General features: G+C 39.3%; 1 protein-coding gene across 5 annotated transcripts; it reads left to right on the forward strand.

Moving 5' to 3' along the window:
- Positions 1-3828: 3828 nt before the first annotated feature.
- LOC149018975 (Pentatricopeptide repeat (PPR) superfamily protein) lies at positions 3829-21533 on the forward strand. Of its 5 annotated transcripts, XR_016173004.1 has the most exons (4): positions 3829-4202; positions 19633-19812; positions 19935-19966; positions 20302-21533. XR_016173004.1 is itself a non-coding variant. In XM_089153075.1 (3 exons), exon 3 carries the CDS (start codon positions 6155-6157, stop codon positions 7985-7987), a length of 1833 nt encoding a protein of 610 aa, XP_089009201.1. In that variant the 5' UTR covers positions 3829-4202; positions 5043-5354; positions 6091-6154; the 3' UTR covers positions 7988-9351. The 5 variants fall into 5 exon arrangements, 2 of the variants coding, with proteins under 2 accessions (XP_089009201.1, XP_089009200.1); XR_016173002.1 differs by having other exon boundaries at positions 19633-19966; XR_016173003.1 differs by having other exon boundaries at positions 19935-21533.
- The last annotated feature ends 226 nt before the right edge of the window (positions 21534-21759 follow it).

The raw sequence follows: 21759 nt of genomic DNA on the forward strand, positions 1-21759 counted from the left end.
GTAAGAACTACACTACTACCCCTCATAATTTTAAGAGAACCATCCCTAGAGGTGTAATGACAAGCAGTTTCTCCTAAGTCCTGGCACATGTCTTACCTTTTCAAGATCTCTAACAGTCCCATCATTCATTCTAAGTCTAATAGATCCAATCCCCACAATATCACAAGCATGATCATTTCCCATCAACACCTTACCACTTCTAATGGACTCAAAAGTGATAAACCACTACCTTCTAGGAGTCATATGGAAAGTACAACCTGAATCTAGAATCCAAATATCATGATCATTACTAGGGGATACTACAAGTGCATCACTTGTAACCATGGAACTATTTTTCGCCGAATTTCGGCGAAATATCGCTGAAATTCGGCGAAATATCGCCGAAATTCGGTGATTTCGCCCCCTGGCGAACCGAAACCAGGGGGCGAAACGAGATCGACAAGATATCGCCGTTTTCTCTTATTTTTCGCTGTTTCGGCGATAAACACTCAATTTCGCTGCCGACGGTGGTCTCCGACGGCGTCACCATGTTCACAAGCTTGCAGCAACCATTTGTGAGAAAGAGAAAAGGAGAGAGAGAGAGAGAGAGAAAACTTGCTGTTTTGAGAAAAAATATTTAGCAGAGTTGCAGACGGTTAGGGACGAAGGAGTTAAGGACGAAGGGTGAGACCGTGAGAGAGAGTTAAAAAGGTAAAGGGTTTTGATTTGAATATTATTTATTATTACTTATTTGCTTTTACACTGACGGTTGATTGATGTTATGTTTTGTACTTTTTGTAGAATATTTTATGTTACTTCTATCTCCTTTTTAAATTTTACATTTACCTTACCTTGATACTCGCACCGATGCATTGACATTTTGCTTTTATATTAAAGTGGAAACTGAAAATTGCAGATTTGCAGGCATGTCTTTTCAAACTACAGTGTTTTTTTAATAAAGTTTTTAATGGCAGCGAAATCTCGCCGAAAAATCGGCGAGATTTCGCCATATCACCCGGTTAGCTGGATAGCGAACCGGGCGAAATTATTGAAACTTCGTTCCCTGCTTGTAACATTATCTACATGTGTAGCTTCCATTCTCTCATTTCCATTTTCATTTTGCTTCTTTTGTAATCTCTCTCTACAAAACTTTCTAATATGTCCTTCCTTTTTACAATAATAACAGATCCTCTTATTATTATTAAACTTTCCATTAAAATTCTTATTATTACTTGCATTATTATTCTTCCCAACAAACTTCTTTTTTCTTCTTATTATTATTGAACTTTCTTTTAGTTTCATAAACACTTCTATTTTCAGAATTAGCAAACAAACCCTCACTCACATGTTTTCGCTTCTTCTCAGTTTTCAACTCTATATCCCTAATTTTCAATGCTTCCATTACATCATCAAGGGTTATAGACTTTCTACCATACTTAATAGCATTCTTAACACCAACATGAGAATCAGACAAAGAATTCAATAACAAAACAACAAGAGTATTATCAGTTAATTCCTCATCTAAATTAGCCAAATTATAAGACAATTTATAGAATTGTTCTATATTATCGGTAAGAGTCTTAAGAGGATTCACATCCTCTGTAATTCCTTTCCCTATAATTCCCTGTAATTCTCTCATAGGATTGTGCCATGTGGCATTTAAGTAAACCAATGGTTATCCAATTTAAACTAAATTTGAAATTTATTTAAACCCACCCATAAATTTGAATTTTATTTAAACTCTAGTTTGTTAGGTAACCTTTGGATTACTTAAATGCCACATGGCACAATCCTATGAGAGAATTACAGGGAATTGTAGGGAAAGGAATTACAGAGGATGTGAATGCATCCATTTTAAAACTAAACAATTGTTCTTTTAATAAAGTAATATTAGGAACGGATTCAGTCATATAAAGCTGTTCAAGTTTAAGCCAAACTTGAGCTGTAGTCTTACAATCTCTTACCCTTCTCATAACTATGTTATTTAAGTGCAAAATTATAGTACTATAGCAAAGATCTTGCATATCTTCCTTTTCTTCTTCAGTCATAGATGAAGATACCTCTCTTTCCTCTTTATAAACTTTAGAGACATCTCTATCTACTTTTAAGGCCTTATGACATCTATTCTGAACAAGAATGGCATGCATTCTGTTTTTACATACCATAAAATCACCCTTATCATCGAATTTCTCCAATTCATTCCGGGTTGGAGCCATGGCAAAAGAATAAGAATATTAAGTTAGAATATGTCTAACAAATTAAATTAGCAACACACTAATATATTATTTAACTTAAACAATTTCAGAATTTAAACAAAAAATTTCTGAAATAAACAGTATGATAATATCATAATTAAATCAAGAAGTTAAGTAACAGATTTCAAATAAACAACAGACTACAAATGATCAATAATAATAAACAAGAATAGTTAACAGTAAGCAAGAACCAAAAAATACAAGTTACAGACAATATGCAATTTGTAATAAGAAATTTAAAACATAATCAATTTCAGACTATAACCATAAACCAAACATCAATTTCATATATTTAACATGTTTAACACAAAAGCCCCAAACTAATTTCAAAAAACCCTAACAGCCGAACCAACAAATGACTCAAACATAAAATTGAGTCTCAATTTCAAGCAATAAACAGGGGATTTCACATGCAAACAACTTCAATTAGATATACATGCAAACAACTTCAATTGGTTGCAACATGTTTTTTGTTTTCATTCTCAAGCATCTTGAGCTTCGGTTGCGATTATTCACTAAACCCTAATTTTGACCGAAACCCTAACTTAGGGTTTATTCAAATTGACTTAGGGTTAGGGTTTCGGTCAAAATTAGGGTTTAGTGAATAATCGCAACCGAAGCTCAAGATGCTTGAGAATGAAAACAAAAAACATGTTGCAACCAATAACTAACAGAAAAAGCCTTCGATCAGAGTGAACAAAATCTTACAAAAAGTAATCAGTCAAGACAAGAACCATAAAACAAGCTCTGATTTCAAAACTGTTAAGAATAACAACCTATTGCAGCGGTATGATAGCAAGAAACAAAAGCAAACAAGACACCAACGATTTACTTGGTTTGTCACAAGGACCTACATCCAAGGATGAGTTAGTGAACTCATCAAGTCATGCAATAATCTAATAGCAAAGTGAAGATTACAACACTATATGACCTACCCAATAAGAACCCCTAAGCATGAAACAAGAAGAAGATAAAGTAATCAGAAACAAAGACACCTGATTACAGAGGCAGCACTATCTTCTCTTCAAGGCAAACGAATACACCAAGTCCAGGGATTCTCTCACGCCTTCAGAAGAAAGCAAGCCTCTCAATATCACACTTACATAGCTCTTGAACCAGCAACAACAAGTACAAACAGCAAGCCCTAAGGCTTCTCTCCCAGACCAGAACAAAACGAGAAGGAAAATGGAGAAGAGGAAGATGAATTGTATAAAGCCTTAAACCCCCAAATAAAAGCTATACATACAAAGCTGTAAATAGACACATACTCTTAACAAGTAAATAAGACATGCATATCCTAATCTAAAGATAAAAGACAGAAATGCCCTTGTACATATACAATAGGAGCTTGCTAAACAAAAATGATGGTATGTCCCTAATGCCACTCTTTTGTGATAAAGTCCTGTGCACATTTCTCTGCTGTGTAAACATTACATATAGAACTTTGACATTAGAATTTAAAATCAAATAAAAAGACTGTTGAAGACTTTTTTTTTTCTTTCTTCCTAATTTAAAATCAATCTCCTAATCTCAACCTTCTAGTTGCTATATATAGGGAGCACAGCTGGAGGGTTTTTTCCCCAGAGGTCCCATGGTTGCTGTTGGTTTTCACTTGCAGCTGCAGCTGTGGGTTCAAGTTCTACAAGAAGCTATGCTTCTCGAGTTAAATATGGCGGCTGTGAGAAGTGTGAATATTTTTTAGACTCTTCAGACTTCTCTCAATCTTCAGAGTCTCGGGAGTCCTTTCAGACACTGAAGATATTCTTCCAGATTATCTCTCTTACTTAAAATTTTAAATCCTTCAGACTCAACTTTTCTTCTTCGTTACTTTAATCGGACGCCAGAAACGTGTCTAGCTTCCCTGAACTTTCAGAGATTCTTCGTCGAGCAATTATTCGAAGAAGAAAGGGAGTTTCGGATATCTTTTGAGCATGGGAGTCGTCCCTTCTTCCAATCCCCAACCCCAAGGTAGACAAAATTCTCCCATTTACTATTCTTACTTCTTCATACATTGTTTAAAACGAACTTGGGTGATTGAATTTGATTGCTTATATATTAGGAGGGACTGAATCTGCAGATCAGTTGACCTTGTTTTCTTTATTTAATGGAATGCTATTAATATCCACGGAGTGAACTAGAACTCTGGCTGGGAATTGGTTTCTTATTCTTGTTTTTTGTTGATTTGTATTGCTTGCCCGTCTCGTTAAGGAATCAGAATAAACCTACTATGTCAAGCATGATTACTCAGTAACCCAATAATCCTGTACTTTCGTTTTTCACCTTTGCCTTCTTTCGGTTACTGGTTCTCAAGCGAAAGGAACAGTAATGAAGAGAAAGCTGGATGGAGGAGAGGGAGTGAGAAGGAAATCGTGGGAGCTGAGTAGTGTTTGAAGTGGGCTTTTAGAAATGGGGGTACAGGCTAAACGGGTCTCAAAATTTGAGTTTTCCCCACTTAAAATCAACCTTTTAATCTCAGTCTTCGATCTGGTATGCTTCACGTGTTACCTAGTAGTGGTGCACTGCTGTACACAGCAGAGGATTTTAATCCCCTTCTTCACCAAGAACTCTTGCTCTTCCATTCTTCAATCTTCCAAATAATTTCTATTGTCTGCCACAAATATTTTTCCATTTTCCTGTTCTTCCCCATCTTTTTTTCCTTCAATTATCTTCTTAGATTATAACTTACCTTCAGGAACCACAAGTTTTATCCAGTTATTGCCTTTGGAATGCCCCTATCTTGTTGTGCTGAATGTCCTTCAATGAGATTTTCACATTCGGTAGATTAAATGCTAACACATCCCTCGATAGAACAATTGTGACAGAGTAATGGCATCTATCGTTCCATTTTCGCTGAACAACATGGAAGCATCCCCTTCCCCTTCATTTGCTGGCAAATGCATCTTCTGGCATCCAGTTGCCGATCACAGAAAGTCCCATTTTTTGAGTTTAAAAGCAAGAAGGTGCGCCATTATGTGCTTTTTAAGATTGACGAAAAGAAGGAGTTGTGATCGAGAAGCTTGGGGGCCCAGCTGAGAGCTATGATGATTTCAAAGCAGGACTATCGGAGAACGATTTCTAATATCCGATTTATGTCTTCAAGGATAAGATCTTCATTGCATGGTTAGCTTCTTTCTTAACCACAGGGCCTACTCTGTTTTCTATTGTTATTGACAGTAGAATAGTAGTTCAGCGCAATCATCATATCCTGTCATCGATTTTCATGACTTTGTGGTGATCAAGTTAGACTTACAAATTTAGTGTCTAATATGTAGCACTTGTTTCACTTTCCTTTTTCCGCAAATCTTCTGTGCATTCTTTTCAGTTATCCTTCTCTTTATCAGTTTTAATTAGTACTTAGTGGTTCTGTGGGCAGAAGTTTCCTCGATCAATTTCCCTATGCAAAACTATAAACCAGATCCCAGATCAAGTCTCATAGTAACATACCCTACAAAAACTGCACTAAAATGCAGTTTCATGGAGGGAGATGAAGCTGCTGCTTCATGTTTCTCAGATACAGAAGAGGGAAGGGAAATGAATATTGGAGAGAGATGAAGGTGTGGGGTAATGTTGGAAATGGATAAATAAAATTAAATAAGACTAATGGTGTTAGTAATAGGGGGTCTGATTGAGTAATTGAGTAGATAACTCAGGGGTGACTCAGAGAAATTTCCCTTTTTTTTTCTTACACTGTTTGTTCTGTCTCACAGTTTTTGGTTTTTACCTTCCCAATTTTGTTCATATGCTAACAGCTTGTTTGGATATTAGACTACCTTTGATACAGTTATTTTGTTCTTCAATTTCAGTTGGTCTAATAGGAATTTCCCCCCCCCCCCCATTTTTGTTCGTATGCTAACAGCTTATTTGGATATTAGAAGGCGATCGAACTGCAAAATATGGCTTCTTGAAATTTGAATGAATACATGCTGTGCTCTCACTTTGTCCACCAGCTCCGTGGTTGCGCTAAAACCCAAAACCCATTAAAGGGGAAGAAGCTCCATGGCCAAATCATTAAAGCTGGTCTGGAAAGATGGGAACCACTACCAAACAACCTCATTGATATGTATGGTAAATGCGCTCTCCTTGATGCCGCACTTCAAGTATTCGATGGATTGCCTCAGCGAGACATTTTGTCGTTAGCTTCCATTCTTACAGCCCACAACCAAGCTAATCTCCCCCACCGTACCCTCTCCATCTTTCGCAACGTGATCACTTTTGATCAATTACACCCCGATGGTTTTGTCTTTGCTACCATTGTTAAAGCTTGTGGTAGCTTAGGTGTTGTCAAACAGGGCAAACAAGTTCATGGCCGCTTTATCTTATCTCCCTTCACTGATGACGATGTTGTAAAGTCGTCACTTGTTGATATGTATTCAAAGTGTGGTCTATTAGAAGATGCTCGATTGGCTTTTGATTCAATTTCTCAAAAAAATTCTATTTGTTGGACGGCTATGATTTCTGGGTACGCTCGAAAAGGCTGTAGTTCAGAGGCTGTTGAGCTCTTACAGAGGATGCCCATGAAAGATTTGTTTTCTTGGACGGCTTTGATTTCTGGGATTGTGCAGAGTGGAGAGGGCTTTGATGCGATAAAGCTTTTTGTACGGATGCGAAGAGAAGGCATCCAAATAGTTGATCCTTTTGTTCTTTCTAGTGTTGTGGGTGCTTCAGCAAATTTAGCTGCATTGGAATTAGGTAGACAGATTCATTGCCTTGTAGTAGTGTCTGGTTATGAATCAAGTGTATTTGTTAGTAATGCACTTGTGGATATGTATGCCAAATGCAGTGATATTTTGGCAGCAAAAGACATCTTTAATAAAATTTGCCAAAGGGATGTAGTTTCTTGGACTACCATTATAGTTGGAGCAGCTCAGCATGGGAAAGCTGAGGAAGCATTGAATCTTTTTGATGAGATGATCTTGGCAGGAGTAAAGCCAAATGAAGTCACATTTGTTGGACTAATTTATGCTTGCAGCCATGTTGGTCTTGTTGAGAAAGGTCGTCACTTGTTCAATTCCATGATTAAGGAATACAAAATAAATCCTTCTCTACAGCATTATACTTGTTTGTTGGATCTTCTTAGTCGATCAGGACATCTCGATGAGGCTGAAAATCTCATAAAAAGCATGCCATTTGATCCTGACGAAGCCACTTGGGCTGCTTTACTAAGTGCTTGTAAGCGCTATGGGAAAACCCAACTGGGGATAAGAGTTGCTAATCATCTACTAACCTTGAGTCCACAAGAGCCTTCAAGCTATATTATAATGTCTAATACCTATGCAAGTGCTGGTATGTGGGATTATGTGTCCAAGGTGAGGAAGTCGATGGCAGTTATGGCATTTAAAAAAGAGCCTGGATATAGTTGGGTTGACTTGGGTAAGGAGAGTCAGGTATTCTATGCTGGGGAGACATCATGTCATGTCAAAGAAGAAATAGTTGGTTTGCTAAAGGATTTAGACATGGTGATGAGGAGGAAAGGTTATGTTCCAGATACTAGCTTTGTTCTGCAGGACTTGGAAGAGCAGGAAAAGGAACAACAGCTATTTTGGCACAGTGAGAGGTTGGCTGTGGCTTATGGGTTGCTTAAGGCAGTTCCAGGCACTGTGATACGAGTGGTTAAAAACCTTCGTGTTTGTGGGGATTGCCATACAGTTCTGAAATTGATTTCTCATATTGTGGGCAGAGAGATTGTTGTTCGTGATGCAACACGATTTCACCATTTTAAAGATGGGGGATGCTCGTGTTGTGACTTCTGGTGATGATGGATAGATGTCTTCAAAGGTATGCCAAATTGGATAAATGTTAAGGCCTTGTTGCTGCATTGACAATATGATTTAAACTGGTACACTTAACATTTTTTGGCTGTTACATATATAAGCACAATCAAAAAGTCCAGAGGATGAGTATGAGGGACATAGGTGGCAACATGTGAGTGGAGATTAATGCTTAACAGTCGAGGTTTATAATTGGAGACTTTTGTCCAGCCAAGATTGTTACCTCTGTTCAGTGTCTGAGATATTTGAAATCAGAGGGTTCAAGCCCCCAGTACCTGGGTGTAAGAAATGTGACCGTGGAACTTAGTAGATCCGCTCAAGTTTTTAAAGCAAAAGGTTACAAAATTAAGTCGTGCATTGGTGGACATATCACCTAAGCTGAAGTTTAGTCTTCACTGCTGGTCTTCCTCTTTTGCAAAGCTTATGAGGCTAGCTCATTGTGCCAAATCAAGCTGTATGATGTGTATTTCTCAAGATTGGGCTTTTAGCATGATTATATCAATGTGACACAGGATTTCCTACTTTTTCTTGTACTTTATTTCCCATTATTAAAACAATCTGTTTTACGGTGTGTAAGATATTTTATCATATTTTTACTGTGACAATTGTATTCATTTTTTGACCATTCAAAGAATCAAAGGCTACATAAGTTGTCATTAGCGTAATTTTCCCCCCCTTTGGTCGTTCTGTCTCAAAGTTCAGATCTCGGTTAATGGCTCCATGGAACCACTTGTTTAGATCCCATAATTTACAACATCAGTGTTGCCTTGCCATGCATACTGATGGAAGTGTAGTTTTGTGAAAATCAGATGCTCATGGACTATAAAAGCTATAGATGTTGATTAAAGGCCACTTACTATCTGGTGTTTCATTTGGTGACTGAACTAATTAAGTCCTATATACCAGTGTAATGCTGTATGGCTCTTCACAACTGGGTACCTAGTATAAGGAGGAGTTTTGTATTTGGCATTAAAAACTGGGTTCTTTGTAACTGAAACTGCATTCCTCGTATAAGCAGCTCTGTAATTGGCAGAAGAGTAACCACTTTACGGTCTCAAAGCATTGAGATTATTTTTATGTAGAAGAGAGGAAGTGAGAGTCAGGACTCCATGCCCACCTAATTCATTGGATGATGAGATTTGCCTTTCATCCATTAACATAGGCCATCTGAAAAACCATATGAATCTTGCCATGTTCTTGTTTCATGCTTTATCATTAACACGTCAATGTTTTATGTTATTCAAAATGAAAGAAAAGGGGAAACTGATCAAGAGTTGGAACGTGTTAGATGTAGAAATAAGAATGACTCGTGTGACTCTCAGAGAGAGTACAACACACACACACACACACACACACACACACACACACACACACACACACATATATATATATATATATATATATATATATATATATATATATATATATATCATGAGTATAAAGTACAATATGCGATACAGTATATGTGTAGAATACACAACTAATACATAGTATAATACTAGTCTCTAACACCCTCCCGCAAAGTCAAGGGGCCAGAATGAAGCTTGACTTTGGATCTTAAAAGCAAGGGGCCAGAATGAAGCTTGACTTTGGATCTTAAAAGCTGAAAGCGAGAGGAGGAGAGTCCTTTGGTGAGAATATCCGCCAACTGATCATTAGTAGAAATATAGCGAACCTGGAGATCTCCCTTGGCAACCTTGTCTCTAACAAAATGAAAATCCACCTCAATATGCTTGGTGCGAGCGTGAAACACAGGATTGACAGACAAGTAGGTAGCACCAATATTATCACACCATAACACAGGTGAAGAAGACTGAGGAATACTCAACTCAGTAAGTAATGATTGAATCCAAGTGAGTTCAGTAGTAGCCAAAGCCAAGGCACGATACTCACTTTCAGTGCTAGATCTTGCCACAGTAGCCTGCTTGCGCGACTGCCAAGAAACCAGGTTATTGCCAAAGAAAATAAGAAACCCTCCTTGAGACTTTCGATCATCAGGACAGCCTGTCCAGTCAGCATCAGAAAAAGCTGCCAAAGAATAGACTGTAGAAGGCGTAATGTGGAGACCATACAAGATAGTACCTTTGAGATACCGTAATAACCGCTTCAAAGCCACCCAATGATCCTCAGTGGGAGAAGCAAGAAATTGACAAAGCTTATTGACAGTGAAGGCAATCTCTGGACGAGTCATAGTGACATACTGAAGAGCACCAACCAAACTATGATACAAAGTTGGGTCAGAAAGACATTTCCCTCCCGTACTTGATAAGTGGTGAGAGGGGATAAGTGGAGTAATAATGGGTTTTGCATCAGATAAACCAGCCCGTTGGAGAAGCCCACAAATGTAACGTTGCTGAGATAACAACAAACCCGTAGAAAGAGGGATAAGCTCAACCCCTAAGAAGAAACGTGCAGGACCAAGATCCTTTAGAGCAAATTCCAGGCTAAGAGAGTGGATAAGGTCATCTATGGCAACAACAGACGGCCCAGTAATCAAGATGTCATCAGCATAAATCAGCATATAGAGAGGCCCATGAGAACGATGACAGTAAAATAACGAAGAATCAGTCTTAGACCCCTGAAAACCAAGGGTTAGTAAGAACGAGCTGAGACGCTGAAACCATGCCCGGGGAGCTTGCTTAAGGCCATAAAGAGACCGTTGAAGCTTACAAACGTGTGTGGGAAAACGAGAATCAACATAGCCAAGAGGTTGATGCATATAAATGTCTTCAGACAAATGACCATGAAGAAAAGCATTATTGACATCAAGCTGGCGAATAGGCCAAGTGGAGGACACCGCCAAAGATAACAAAATGCGGATTGTAGTAGGTTTGACCATTGGACTAAAAGTCTCAGTATAATCTAGGCCATACTCCTGTGTGTAGCCCTTAGCGACTAACCGTGCCTTATAACGTTCAATTGACCCATCGGAGCGGTGCTTAATGCGGAATAGCCATTTGCAACCTATAACTTGACGATCCGTAGGAAGTGATGTCAAAGTCCAAGTTTGATTAGAAATGAGAGCATTAAATTCGTTATCCATTGCTTTGCGCCAAACCTCATGCTTGGATGCGTGAGAGTAACATGTGGGCTCAATATCAGTAGCGACGGATGCAACTAAAGCATGAGGGAGAGAGTGGCGTGTGGTATGAAAACTCTTTGGGACACGTGGTATGTGAGTCCCATCTTGGATCTAGTGACCATGGAGTGAGACCGAAGAGGTGCATGAGGTAGAGGAAAAACTTCATTGAGAAGGGTAGATGAAGGCCCACTACTATTATCATTAACCAAAGAAGGTTGACTAGGAAGACAAGGCCCATGACCAACATTAACAGTATTAGGCCCATGATCATAAACATCAATAATATCTTTAGTAGGCCCATGACCAATAGCAGCATTATTAGGCCCATGACCAACAACAGTATTAAGAGGCCCATGACCAACAACAGCATTGTGAGGACCATTAGCAACATCAGCATTAGTAGGCTCATGTTCATGTAAGGTCAGAAAATCACAGAGCATAGAAGATGGTAGGGGTCCACAAGCATCCTCAGCAGAATCAATGTGTTGCATACTAGAAGCAGAAGTATTAAACCCATTAGTGCAAAGTCCAATAGTCCTTTTAGGTACATGCCCAACAGACTCAACACGAGTACTGTGATTATTAGTATTATTACAAAAATCAGCAACTATAGGCAAAACAGAATTTGTAGAAACACTAGATGGACCAGAAGTAGCAGCTCCTTGACCAACCCCAGGCAATGTACATGGCACCCGAATTGTTGTAGAAAAGAGATCTGAAGGTTTACCAGAGGCCAGAGCTGTAGTAAAAGACCTGTCCTTATACGGAAACAAAAACTCATCAAAAATCACATGTCTAGATATGATAACCTTTCCATTGACAGGATTAAAGCACTTGTAACCATGATGATGAGGGCTGTAACCAATAAAAATATAAGCAGCAGATCTGTAAGCCATCTTATGAGCATTATAAGGTCGAAGAAATGGGTAACAACAGCACCCAAAAACCTTCAAAAATTTATAGTCTGGCCAACGCCCAAAAAGTTTATGATAGGGGGAATCAAACTGTACAGCTGAAGAGGGAAGTCTGTTCATAATGTAGACAGCAGCATAAAAGGCTTCACACCAAAAAGAAAACGGAAGACCAGACTCAGCAAGAAGAGAAAGTCCAATTTCTACAATTTGCCTATGTCTCTGTTCAACCACTTCATTTTGCTCGGAGGTATGCGGGCAAGAAAGTCTATGAGATATCCCAGAAGAGGTTAAAAGTTTGGAGAAACTCCGAAATTCACCACCCCAATCAGATTGAAAACATTTGATGGTAGAATTAAATTGATTCTCCACAAGGTTTTTAAAAACCTGAAAAACCTTGATAGCATCTGATTTATGTGCTAAAGTATATAACCATGTGTATCTGGAGAAAGCATCAACAAAAGAGATGTAGTAACGATGACCTTCCTTAGAGACCGCATCAGACGGACCCCACAAATCAGAATATATAAGCTGGAGAGGAGCAGTAGAAATGCAGGATACAAATGGCAATTTATGAGACTTCGCAAGTTGACATGCAGAACAAACACCAACAAATTTAGAGCTACCACAAGGTAAATGAAACTGAGAAACCACTCTAGAAACCACAGCAGGTGCAGCATGGCCAAGTCTAAGCTGCCAAACATTAGAAGACTGTCTAACAGCAGATAAAGCGATACCTGGAGGAGAAGAACACCCCACAAAATCAAGCCGATACACACCGCCTTCAAGAGGGCCTTGGAGAAGAATACAGCCCGAGCACAGATCCTTTACATAGAAGCAATCATAGTAGAATTCAAAACAGACATTGTTATCATCACAAAATTTGCTTACAGACATCAAATTAGAAGATGCAGTTGGCACATGTAAGACATCAGGCATGTTGAAGACCGAATGATTAACAGAAAAATTAGAACGACCTATATGTTGAATTTTCAAACCTGAACCATCCCCTATCATCACCGAATCTATTCCAGAATACTCAACAGGGGTAGTTATGTGTCGCAGGTTAGGGGTGAGATGATGAGACGCTCCAGTATCAGGAAGCCATTGAACACTATGAGAAGTAGCAGAAGTGGCAATATGAGCCTGAGGAGAGTCATGAGGCCAAGACCGGTGATAGCAGAATCGAGGAACATGGCCATAGCGATCACAAATATTATAGTAAAGAGTGCGACCCCCTCTGCCAAAACTGCGACCATTAAACCGACCACCAAAGCCCCGACCACGAGCAGTGTAAGATCTGTTTGAGAAATTCTGTCTAAAATTCCTCGGAGTAGCAGAAGAAGCAGACCGTTGATACTCAGAATGAATAGAGGTGTGAGCCAAATTAGCAGTAACAGTATTGGTAATATCCTGAAAAGCTGTAGTAGATCTTATTTCTTCACAAAGAAGAAGACCCTGAAGATCAGCAAGCTTGATAGGAGTCTCACGTGTAGTAACAGCAGTCACAAAAGCTTGAAACTCAGGTCCAAGACCTCCCAAAATGAAAAGAACAAGTTCAGGTTCTGAAACAGGTTGAGAGGCAAGAGCCAAAGAATCTGTAAGTTGTTTGACCTGTAGAAGATAAGCTGAAATTGAGTCAGAGCCTTTTCGCAAGCTGTGAAGCTGCATCCTGAGCTGCATAATACGAGCTTGAGAAGAGGATGCATAAGTCGAAGCAAGAGAGGACCAAACACCATGAGAAGTGGAGATATTAACAACCTGGGAGTGTACAGACTCTGTTAAAGAAGCCAAGATCCAAGATAACAACATTTGATCATGCTTATGCCAGGTAAAATAGGTAGGATTAGGGGTCGGTGGTGTAGTCTCAGAAGCAAGAAAAGGGGAGGGGCAAGGATTGGTGCCATCAACGAATCCCATCAAACCTGTAGTGCGAAGAACAGGAATGAATTGTGATCTCCAAACCAAGTAATTGCTGGAATTCAATTTAATAGGGAGATAGTGATGAGCATGAGATACCGAAAAAGAAGAGGTAGCATCAGACAATGAAGGATCAACAGAGTTGGAGGAAGAAGAAGCCATCTCAGAAGCCATTAGATGAAAATCAATCAAGAAAGAACCACTTGTAGAATGGGAAAAATAAGAAGCTGCAGAACAAGAACCGATTGCAAAAATTTAACCAAATGAATGATCAAAGAAACACAACAATTCGAAGATGCAAGAACAGATCTGAAAAACTCAGTTCGAAAAACAGAGTTGAAATTCAGCAGATCTGAAAAACAACAGAAGATCTGAAACACCCAACAAAGGAGAAACGCAGCAAATCTGAAAAACACAGCTCCAAAAACAGAGTAGAAATTGCAGCAGATCTGAAAAACAGCAGAAGATCTGCAACTCAAAAAACGCAGAAAGAAAGAGCAGCACGAAAAACAGAGCAAGAAGCTCTTCAAAACCAGAAATTGCAGAAAATAAAGATCAGCAAGAGATTTTCCAGATCTTCTCCACAATCAGAATCAGCACAGACGAAGAACACAAAAGGCCTGAGCAGAATCTCCACAGACAAAGAACTCGAACACCTGAGAAGAATCGTTGGAGAAAAGAGATCAAGAACCGCCAGTGAGAAGCCTAGAATCCAAGATCGTAACACTCGCTCTGAGATACCATGTTAGATGTAGAAATAAGAATGACTCGTGTGACTCTCAGAGAGAGTACAACACACACACACACACACACACACACACACACACACATATATATATATATATATATATATATATTATGAGTATAAAGTACAATATGCGATACAGTATATGTGTAGAATACACAACTAATACATAGTATAATACTAGTCTCTAACAGAACGATCTTTTATGTGGTCTTAAAACTTGGATTTGATTCATTAACTTAGTCAATTTATAGCTGGTGTCTGGATTGATTCGTTTTTGTTTTGATGTATGTTACTTTATGATTTAACTAATTCAATTCCGTTTACCCACTCTTCTTGTTGATTGAATCACTAGAAGATTGGAGGAGACAAGTAGTTTCAAGCTTTCAGAATATTTGACCATGTAGATGAAATGAATAGGATTGATTAGCTAGATGCAACTTGCAAAGCCTATGTACAGTATCTCCTGTTAATATACCTTTAGGAAGCAATGATTGAAAGTATCTTGCATGATCTAAACTTCTAAAGCTTGAACTATACCTTGGAATTGAGTTTCATAAACAACTCACAAGTTCTGAAAAAGTTTTTCTCAGTCTAGCAATTCCAGTGTCATCATTCCCACCCCCTTTTTACTGTTGGGGAGTCAGTTTCGTATTCTAATCTGTATGCCTTATATCAACTGTTCCTTGTGATCACATATCACCCCATACAAGGAGACGGCAGGTGACGTGGACCAAATTCTGGGGCTTAGCTTGCAGGAATATTTCCCCTAGGATTGGATTATCTTCAAGATCCTAATCAATAGAATCATCAGTCTTCTATGGCTGTAACTTGCCTTCAATATAGGTCTTTTGCAACAAAGGATAAGTGATGGTGTTAGGTTAGGGCTAGGATAGGTTTCAGCCAGGCTAGGGGACTGAGGTTTTTTTTTTTTTTTTTTTTTGGTTCAAGGGTTTAAAGTTGGCTGTAATGTATGATTTCAGATCTGGAATTTAGGTCGTAATGGGGTCCAGGGTTTGATTATCTTAGGATTAAGACTGTTGTTTTTATTTTGTAATTTCACATTTAATCCTAAAGGGTTTGAGTTTAGTTTGAAGTTTCCTACTTGGAGTAGGACTTTTAGGGAAGCCAACTAGGGTTAGGACTTGGAAGGGGAAATAGGGCAGGGGTAGGAGATGTTAATCCTAAGTGGTTTTGGACTGTGGATGAGGGTTTTGCTGAACTAGGGTTTAGGTCTAGAGGTTGAAGATGAATTGCTGAATCTTATGAAGAAGATGAAGTGCAGGATTTTTTTTTACCTAATGGATGGAAGCCTATTCATGAAACTAAAAGTAGTACTGATGGGTAGGGGTAGGTGCGATCCTATAGGGAAGGGGACCGGCGGAATGGCAAGGGGAAGCTAGGAGTTTGGGGGGGGGGGGGGGATAGAGTCTGCTGTTGCTGCAGGGAAGAGGGGAGGGGCTGGGAATTCTTGTGTGGCTAGGGCTGAGGGAGAAGGGGGGCTGGAAAGGAGTGGGGGTGTGCTGCAATTACTTGAGAGTAGGGAAAGGCTGCTGGAGATTGAAGAAGCTTGCTGTAGATGGAAACTGCAGAAAATAACTCACTTGAGGTAGCTACAGGCCCCCTCTGGGGAACCCATGAGCTCTCTGGATTGCCTCCAAACTCGATCAATATTTTATTCATCAAATCTTCTGTTTACAAGGCTTGATTGAAGACTAATTTATAGGCTACTGAGAGAAATTATACTAGGACTCAACTTTAGAAAAGAAATTAGACTTGGACTCTAACTTGCAATGTAAATCAAACTGAACTCCTAAGACTTTAATTCACAAAAGGTACTTTCATAACTGAATCTGGAGAGTTTCAATTTGAATTCTAAGAGTGATGTTAGTTCACAAACTAGAAATCCAACAGTAATAAGGACTCTTTAATAACGTGCAAAATAAGGACTCAAATTCAAAAATAGAAGTGTAGTCTAGGGACCCACAAAAATAGTGGACCTAATGGAACCCTAGATTGAGCTGAACGAAAATATGCAAAATTACCTAAGTACCCCTATTCTTGAATGAAGTTACTGGGGTTGCTGGTAAATCCCTTGGGCCCTTATTTGATGGTCCTTGATTTAGTTTACATCAGCAGCTGGTAAAAAAATGATTACCAGATACATTTCCTTAATATCTCCATCTTCCTCAACATCTGAATTTGTAAAATTTCTTGTTTAAATCTTCGGATTGCAATGTACTAATGTAGGAGATAATAGAAACTGAAATTGATCCCCTTTCTTGTTTGATACTTTGATTGCTTGATCGTGTCTTAATAAACTTTACTACCAAAGCCAGCGTATCATAGGAGTTTGTCATGTAAGGATGTTTGTGGACTCAAGCTTGTGCTTCTTTTTTGGGTGAATTAGAATATATTATAAACACCTCAAAGGGAAAAGAAAAAACAAGGGGAAGGGGAGCCAAGCTAAGAACGCCTGGAAAAATGCTACAAAGAACCATTAAGACCCTAGATAACAACAATATGCTTGTTCCTTGGATATCTACAAGAGGCTTTAGAGGCAAAAGGAAAGTTTAGAACTAACATCATGCAGATGGCCTTCTAAATATGGTCTGTGGATCTCGATTTGGTAGTCCATTTGCAAAAATTGCACTCCATCCAAATGTGCAAGATGCAGGCCCCAAGAAGAAGCTTCCCTATAGTGATGATTATTGAAGAGGATCTAAAAGCATAACCAAACTGGTGGCACTCAATGTCTAGGGGCTGAGAATGTATGAATCTAAGCCAAATAGAAAAGAGGGCAAAAAGACAAATGAGTCTAGAGAAAGAGCAAGCAAAGAAGAGGTGGGGGATGGTCTCATCGTTAGTGCAAAAGATGCATGATCAATTGGCTTGAATGGAATAGTGGATGAGGGTTTGGTTTGGGAGAAAATGGGAGAGGGCTCGGCAGACAGTGAAGGCTTGGTGGGGATTGTGGCCTTTGAACCAATTGATCATTGCCTAGAGGACATAATGGGAGGGAGTTGGTGATTCTAAAAGGAAGTGGTGGAGAAGACATAATTCTTCAAAAGGGAGCCAGAGAAGCTGCCACGATAGGGATAGGGGAAGGGATGGGCAGGACCAGAGCCTAGATGAGGTCAAGCTTGGAAAGGAAAGGGGAGGGGGGGGGGGGGACGAAGCTTTAGAATTAATTAAGTGAGAGAGAGGGAAAACCTTGGGGATACCCGAAGAGTAGACCGCCTTGGGTGTAGCCACATGGTAAGGACTCTAAGGGGGTGCTAGGGATTGAGCCAGAAGGAGATATTAGAGTTGTAAGCTATTATAGAGGACATAGTGCAGTGGGCCAGAGGGAAAAGGGAGAGGAGGTTTTGCCAAGTCTAGGAAGGATTTGAGGGATTGGGGTGGTTTAGATAGAATTATCTAACCTAGATGAAGTTTTCCTCAAAGGAGATTCTCTAAATGAGTTTAAGGAGCCTGACAATATTAAAGTCTTTAATTCCACAGATGCCCAAGCCTCCTTCATATTTGGGCTTGTAGATATTGGACTAGTTGATTGGGTGAAGGAATCTAGAGGTTTCTTGGTCTTTCTAGAGAAAGCTGCAAAAGAGGGACTCAATGGTCAAGATGATGGATGTGGGAAGATCAAAGATTCTGCTCCGGTAGATGTAGGAGGCCTGAAGAACCTATTTGATTGGTTCAAGCCTTCCAGAGCTGGAGCTTTTTCTGGATAAGGTCAAGCATGGGGATAGTATTTCTCTTGGATGAGGGGAAGACTGAGGTATATAATTGGGAGGGAGCTAAGGGCAAAACCAATGTGCTAAAGAAGTGAGGATGAGAGCATTTGTAACTCTAGAAAGGAAGAGCTTGGACTTGAGGAGATTAGTTTGGAGGCCAAAAAGAGCCTTAAAGAGATGGAGAGAGGACATGATAGAAGAGATGGAGGTGACTTTGGCTTCAGAGAAAATCATGAGATCATTGGTGGAGGCTAAATGTGTGAGAATAGAAGATTTGCAATTGAGAGATGATGTGAACCTGATTTTAGGGTTAGGGTTTCTAAGAGGATTTCCCTAAAAATTAGGGTTTGCTCTGAATCTTCCAGCAAATAATTGTCAAATCTAGGTGGGAAGGATAATAGTGCTAAATAGAGATGGGAATCTAAATAGGATGGGATAATTTGGAAAAGGGGAAAATTAGGTATTGGTCAATATGGCTTAGATCTTGAGAAATATTTTTCTGGATCTTTTCTTTCTTTCTTTCTTTCCTTTCCCTTTATTTTATTTTCTTTTCTTTTTCTTTTTCTTTCTTCTTCTTTCTTTTTTCTTCTTTTCTTTTCTCTGATTTTCTTTTTGCCACAAGTAAGAAGAGGCAGAGAGAGAGAGGCCGAGAGCTGTAAGGAGGGAGCAGAGAGAGAGAGGCCGAGAGCTGTAAGGAGGGAGGGAAGGGGTACCATAGGGTTGGGAAGGGACTAGAGGGGACGTAGGGGGTGGGGGAGGGGTCTGGAACTATCGTGGGTGCACGGGATGGCTGCTGCCAAGCTGCGGCAGCAGGGGAATGGGGTGGGGACACTTGCACAAAACAGGGGAGGGGGAGGGCTTGCGGGGGTCTAGGGGAGGTTTTGCCTAGACCTAGGAAACCCCTCCCTCCCATCGCAAGACCTAGGTTTACATCAGAGATCAAGGTTGTGGTTCAATTGAAGTTGTTCATGAATTAAGTGATCCTCGTTGTCCCTGAACTTGCTACTATTCTGGCTAATTTTACATGGACATGGTGCTTGAGTTGTTTATCTTTTTAGTGCTTCTTAATATGACTCTACTATTAAAAGCCATGTAGCAATCCTTGAATATATAGCTTATGCCTATTGTTGCCTTAGCAGTACTGACCATGTGAATTTGTAAAGTTGTATAGTAACAATTCGGTTAGTTCTCTCTGTGTTGCCAAAGTTCTTTGAATCTTACCATAATTCATTTACCAGAGTGGGTTTAATGGCTTCCTGGGTTCAACATCTGTGCTAAGCGGTCAAGGCCAGTGCTGTTGCTCTTGGTAATTAATTATTGATGAATTAGGGATACAAGCTTACCACTGGTGGCACTATGAACCATCTATCCAATGGACCTTCAGACCGTTGTTTTGGTTTGTATTATAAATAAACATTGTAAGTAATTAAAAACTCAATCTTCTGTTCTAAAACATTCACCTCTCTTTTTTCTTGAAGGCAATATTTTTGAGAAGATTTTCAATCTATGCACCATTACAGTAACTTTATCTTTGGTACAGCAACGCATTGGCTGATGGTGGTGCCTGAATTGGTAAGATCTCTTTTTCCTATTATTTCCCAATCTGTGTAGGTCCATAAAGACATTTGGAGTGAAAAGAGGTATTGTCCAATAGACCAGGGGAATGGTGTCTAAAGCAGCATTCATGTACTGAGAGCATGTTACTACTTACAATTGATTCCATCATTCTTCCCAAACCTGGTTTGTTTTTTTATTATTGGCCGTAGAAAGAGTTAGAGGATACAATCTGATCAGCAATTTTGACAACTGGATAATGTTAGTGTAGGTTAAATCTTGCATCCCCTTATGAAGCAGAGGTTTCTGAAATCTGAACTATTTCTAAAAGGTTTACCTATCATTTCTTGCAGATATATGTGCCAAGGTCTTTCCGCAGATTGCTCCTTCACCATGCATTACCGTGAAGAGTCGGGAAAAAGGAAACTCTTTAGCGTCACCAACAAGGGCCAGATCAACAATTTGGAATTTGAGAATCTTTAAGGCTTCCTTTGAGAAGTTTCTAACCTCTTTTGACATTCATGACTAGAAATTTCTGAGATTGAAACATAAAGGATTAGGTTGACAAATAGAGTTCCACTAGTACTACTGTATTTGATGTAGATTCAACGACTGGATAACAGAAGAACAATAAGCAAGGCCATCAAGCCAGATCCCTATAGACAAGCACCACATCATCTGCATGTGAAAATAGGCTGAGACTTCTTAAGAATCTTCTAAGCCAAATTGCGTCTTGAACAGCAGCTGAGCACTCAACATACTCAACTTCCATCGTTGATAAAGCAATGCATGTTTGCTTCTTGCTGCTCCAAGTAACAACTGCACCTCCAAGGACAAAAATATAACCTAAGGTAGACTTTTGCTCGTCCTAATTGCTACCCCAGTCAGCATCATTGTAACCTCTCAACTTCAAATCTGAACCACTAAATGTGAGCATGAGACTTGTCGTCCCATGAAGGTAAGGAAAAATCCTTTTTATTGTCTGCTAATGGGTAAGTCCTAGGTTGCTCTAGTAACGATTGGCCATCCCAACAACATAGTAGATATATGGGTACGTGCACATCATCGCGTACATTAGCCTACCAACCGTAGAAACAAGGGAACTATTGATATTTGATTTTTCTCTTCTTCATTCTTAGGGCATTTATCTAGGCTCAGTCTGCACATTTTGTCCATTTGTGTGTCAATGGGCTTGGAGTTTTGCATGTGGAATCGTTCAGGGACTTTCTCTAAGTAAGTTTGTTGAGACAAAACAAGAAAATTCTTTGAGATTCCTCACTATCTTGATGCCTAACACAAAGTTGGCTTCACCATGTCTTTCATCTCAAATGTGGGGACAACCACTCTTTAGTGGCGACAATCATGTCAATGTCATTCCTTACTAAAATGATATCATCAACATATAAAAAGAGAACAAATAATCATTTCTTAGACCACTTTATATACACATAATGGTCTTCTTTAATAACATTAGAACCATTTGAAGTTACGACATGATGAAATCTAAACCATTGTCTAGACACTTGTTTAAGGCCATATATGGAACATTTAAGGTGGCAAAATTTGTGCTCATGCCCCTTGGACTCAAAACCCACTGGTTAATCTATATAGATATCTTCGTCCTGTTCTCCGTTGAGAAATTCTGCTTTAACGTCCATTTGAAAGAGTTCTAGATCTAGTCTTGCTACAATGGATAATATAAGGTGAATGGATGCTATCCTCATCAAAGGGGAGAATGTCTCATCATAGTCCACACCCTCTCTTTGGGTGTTTGGGTGTAGCCTTTCGCTACAAGTCATGCCTTATATTTG

The sequence above is a fragment of the Hakea prostrata genome, chromosome 4 (assembly GCF_041222555.1).
Source record: "Hakea prostrata isolate BN-2017 chromosome 4, UWA_Hpros_2, whole genome shotgun sequence".
Taxonomy (NCBI): domain Eukaryota; kingdom Viridiplantae; phylum Streptophyta; class Magnoliopsida; order Proteales; family Proteaceae; genus Hakea; species Hakea prostrata.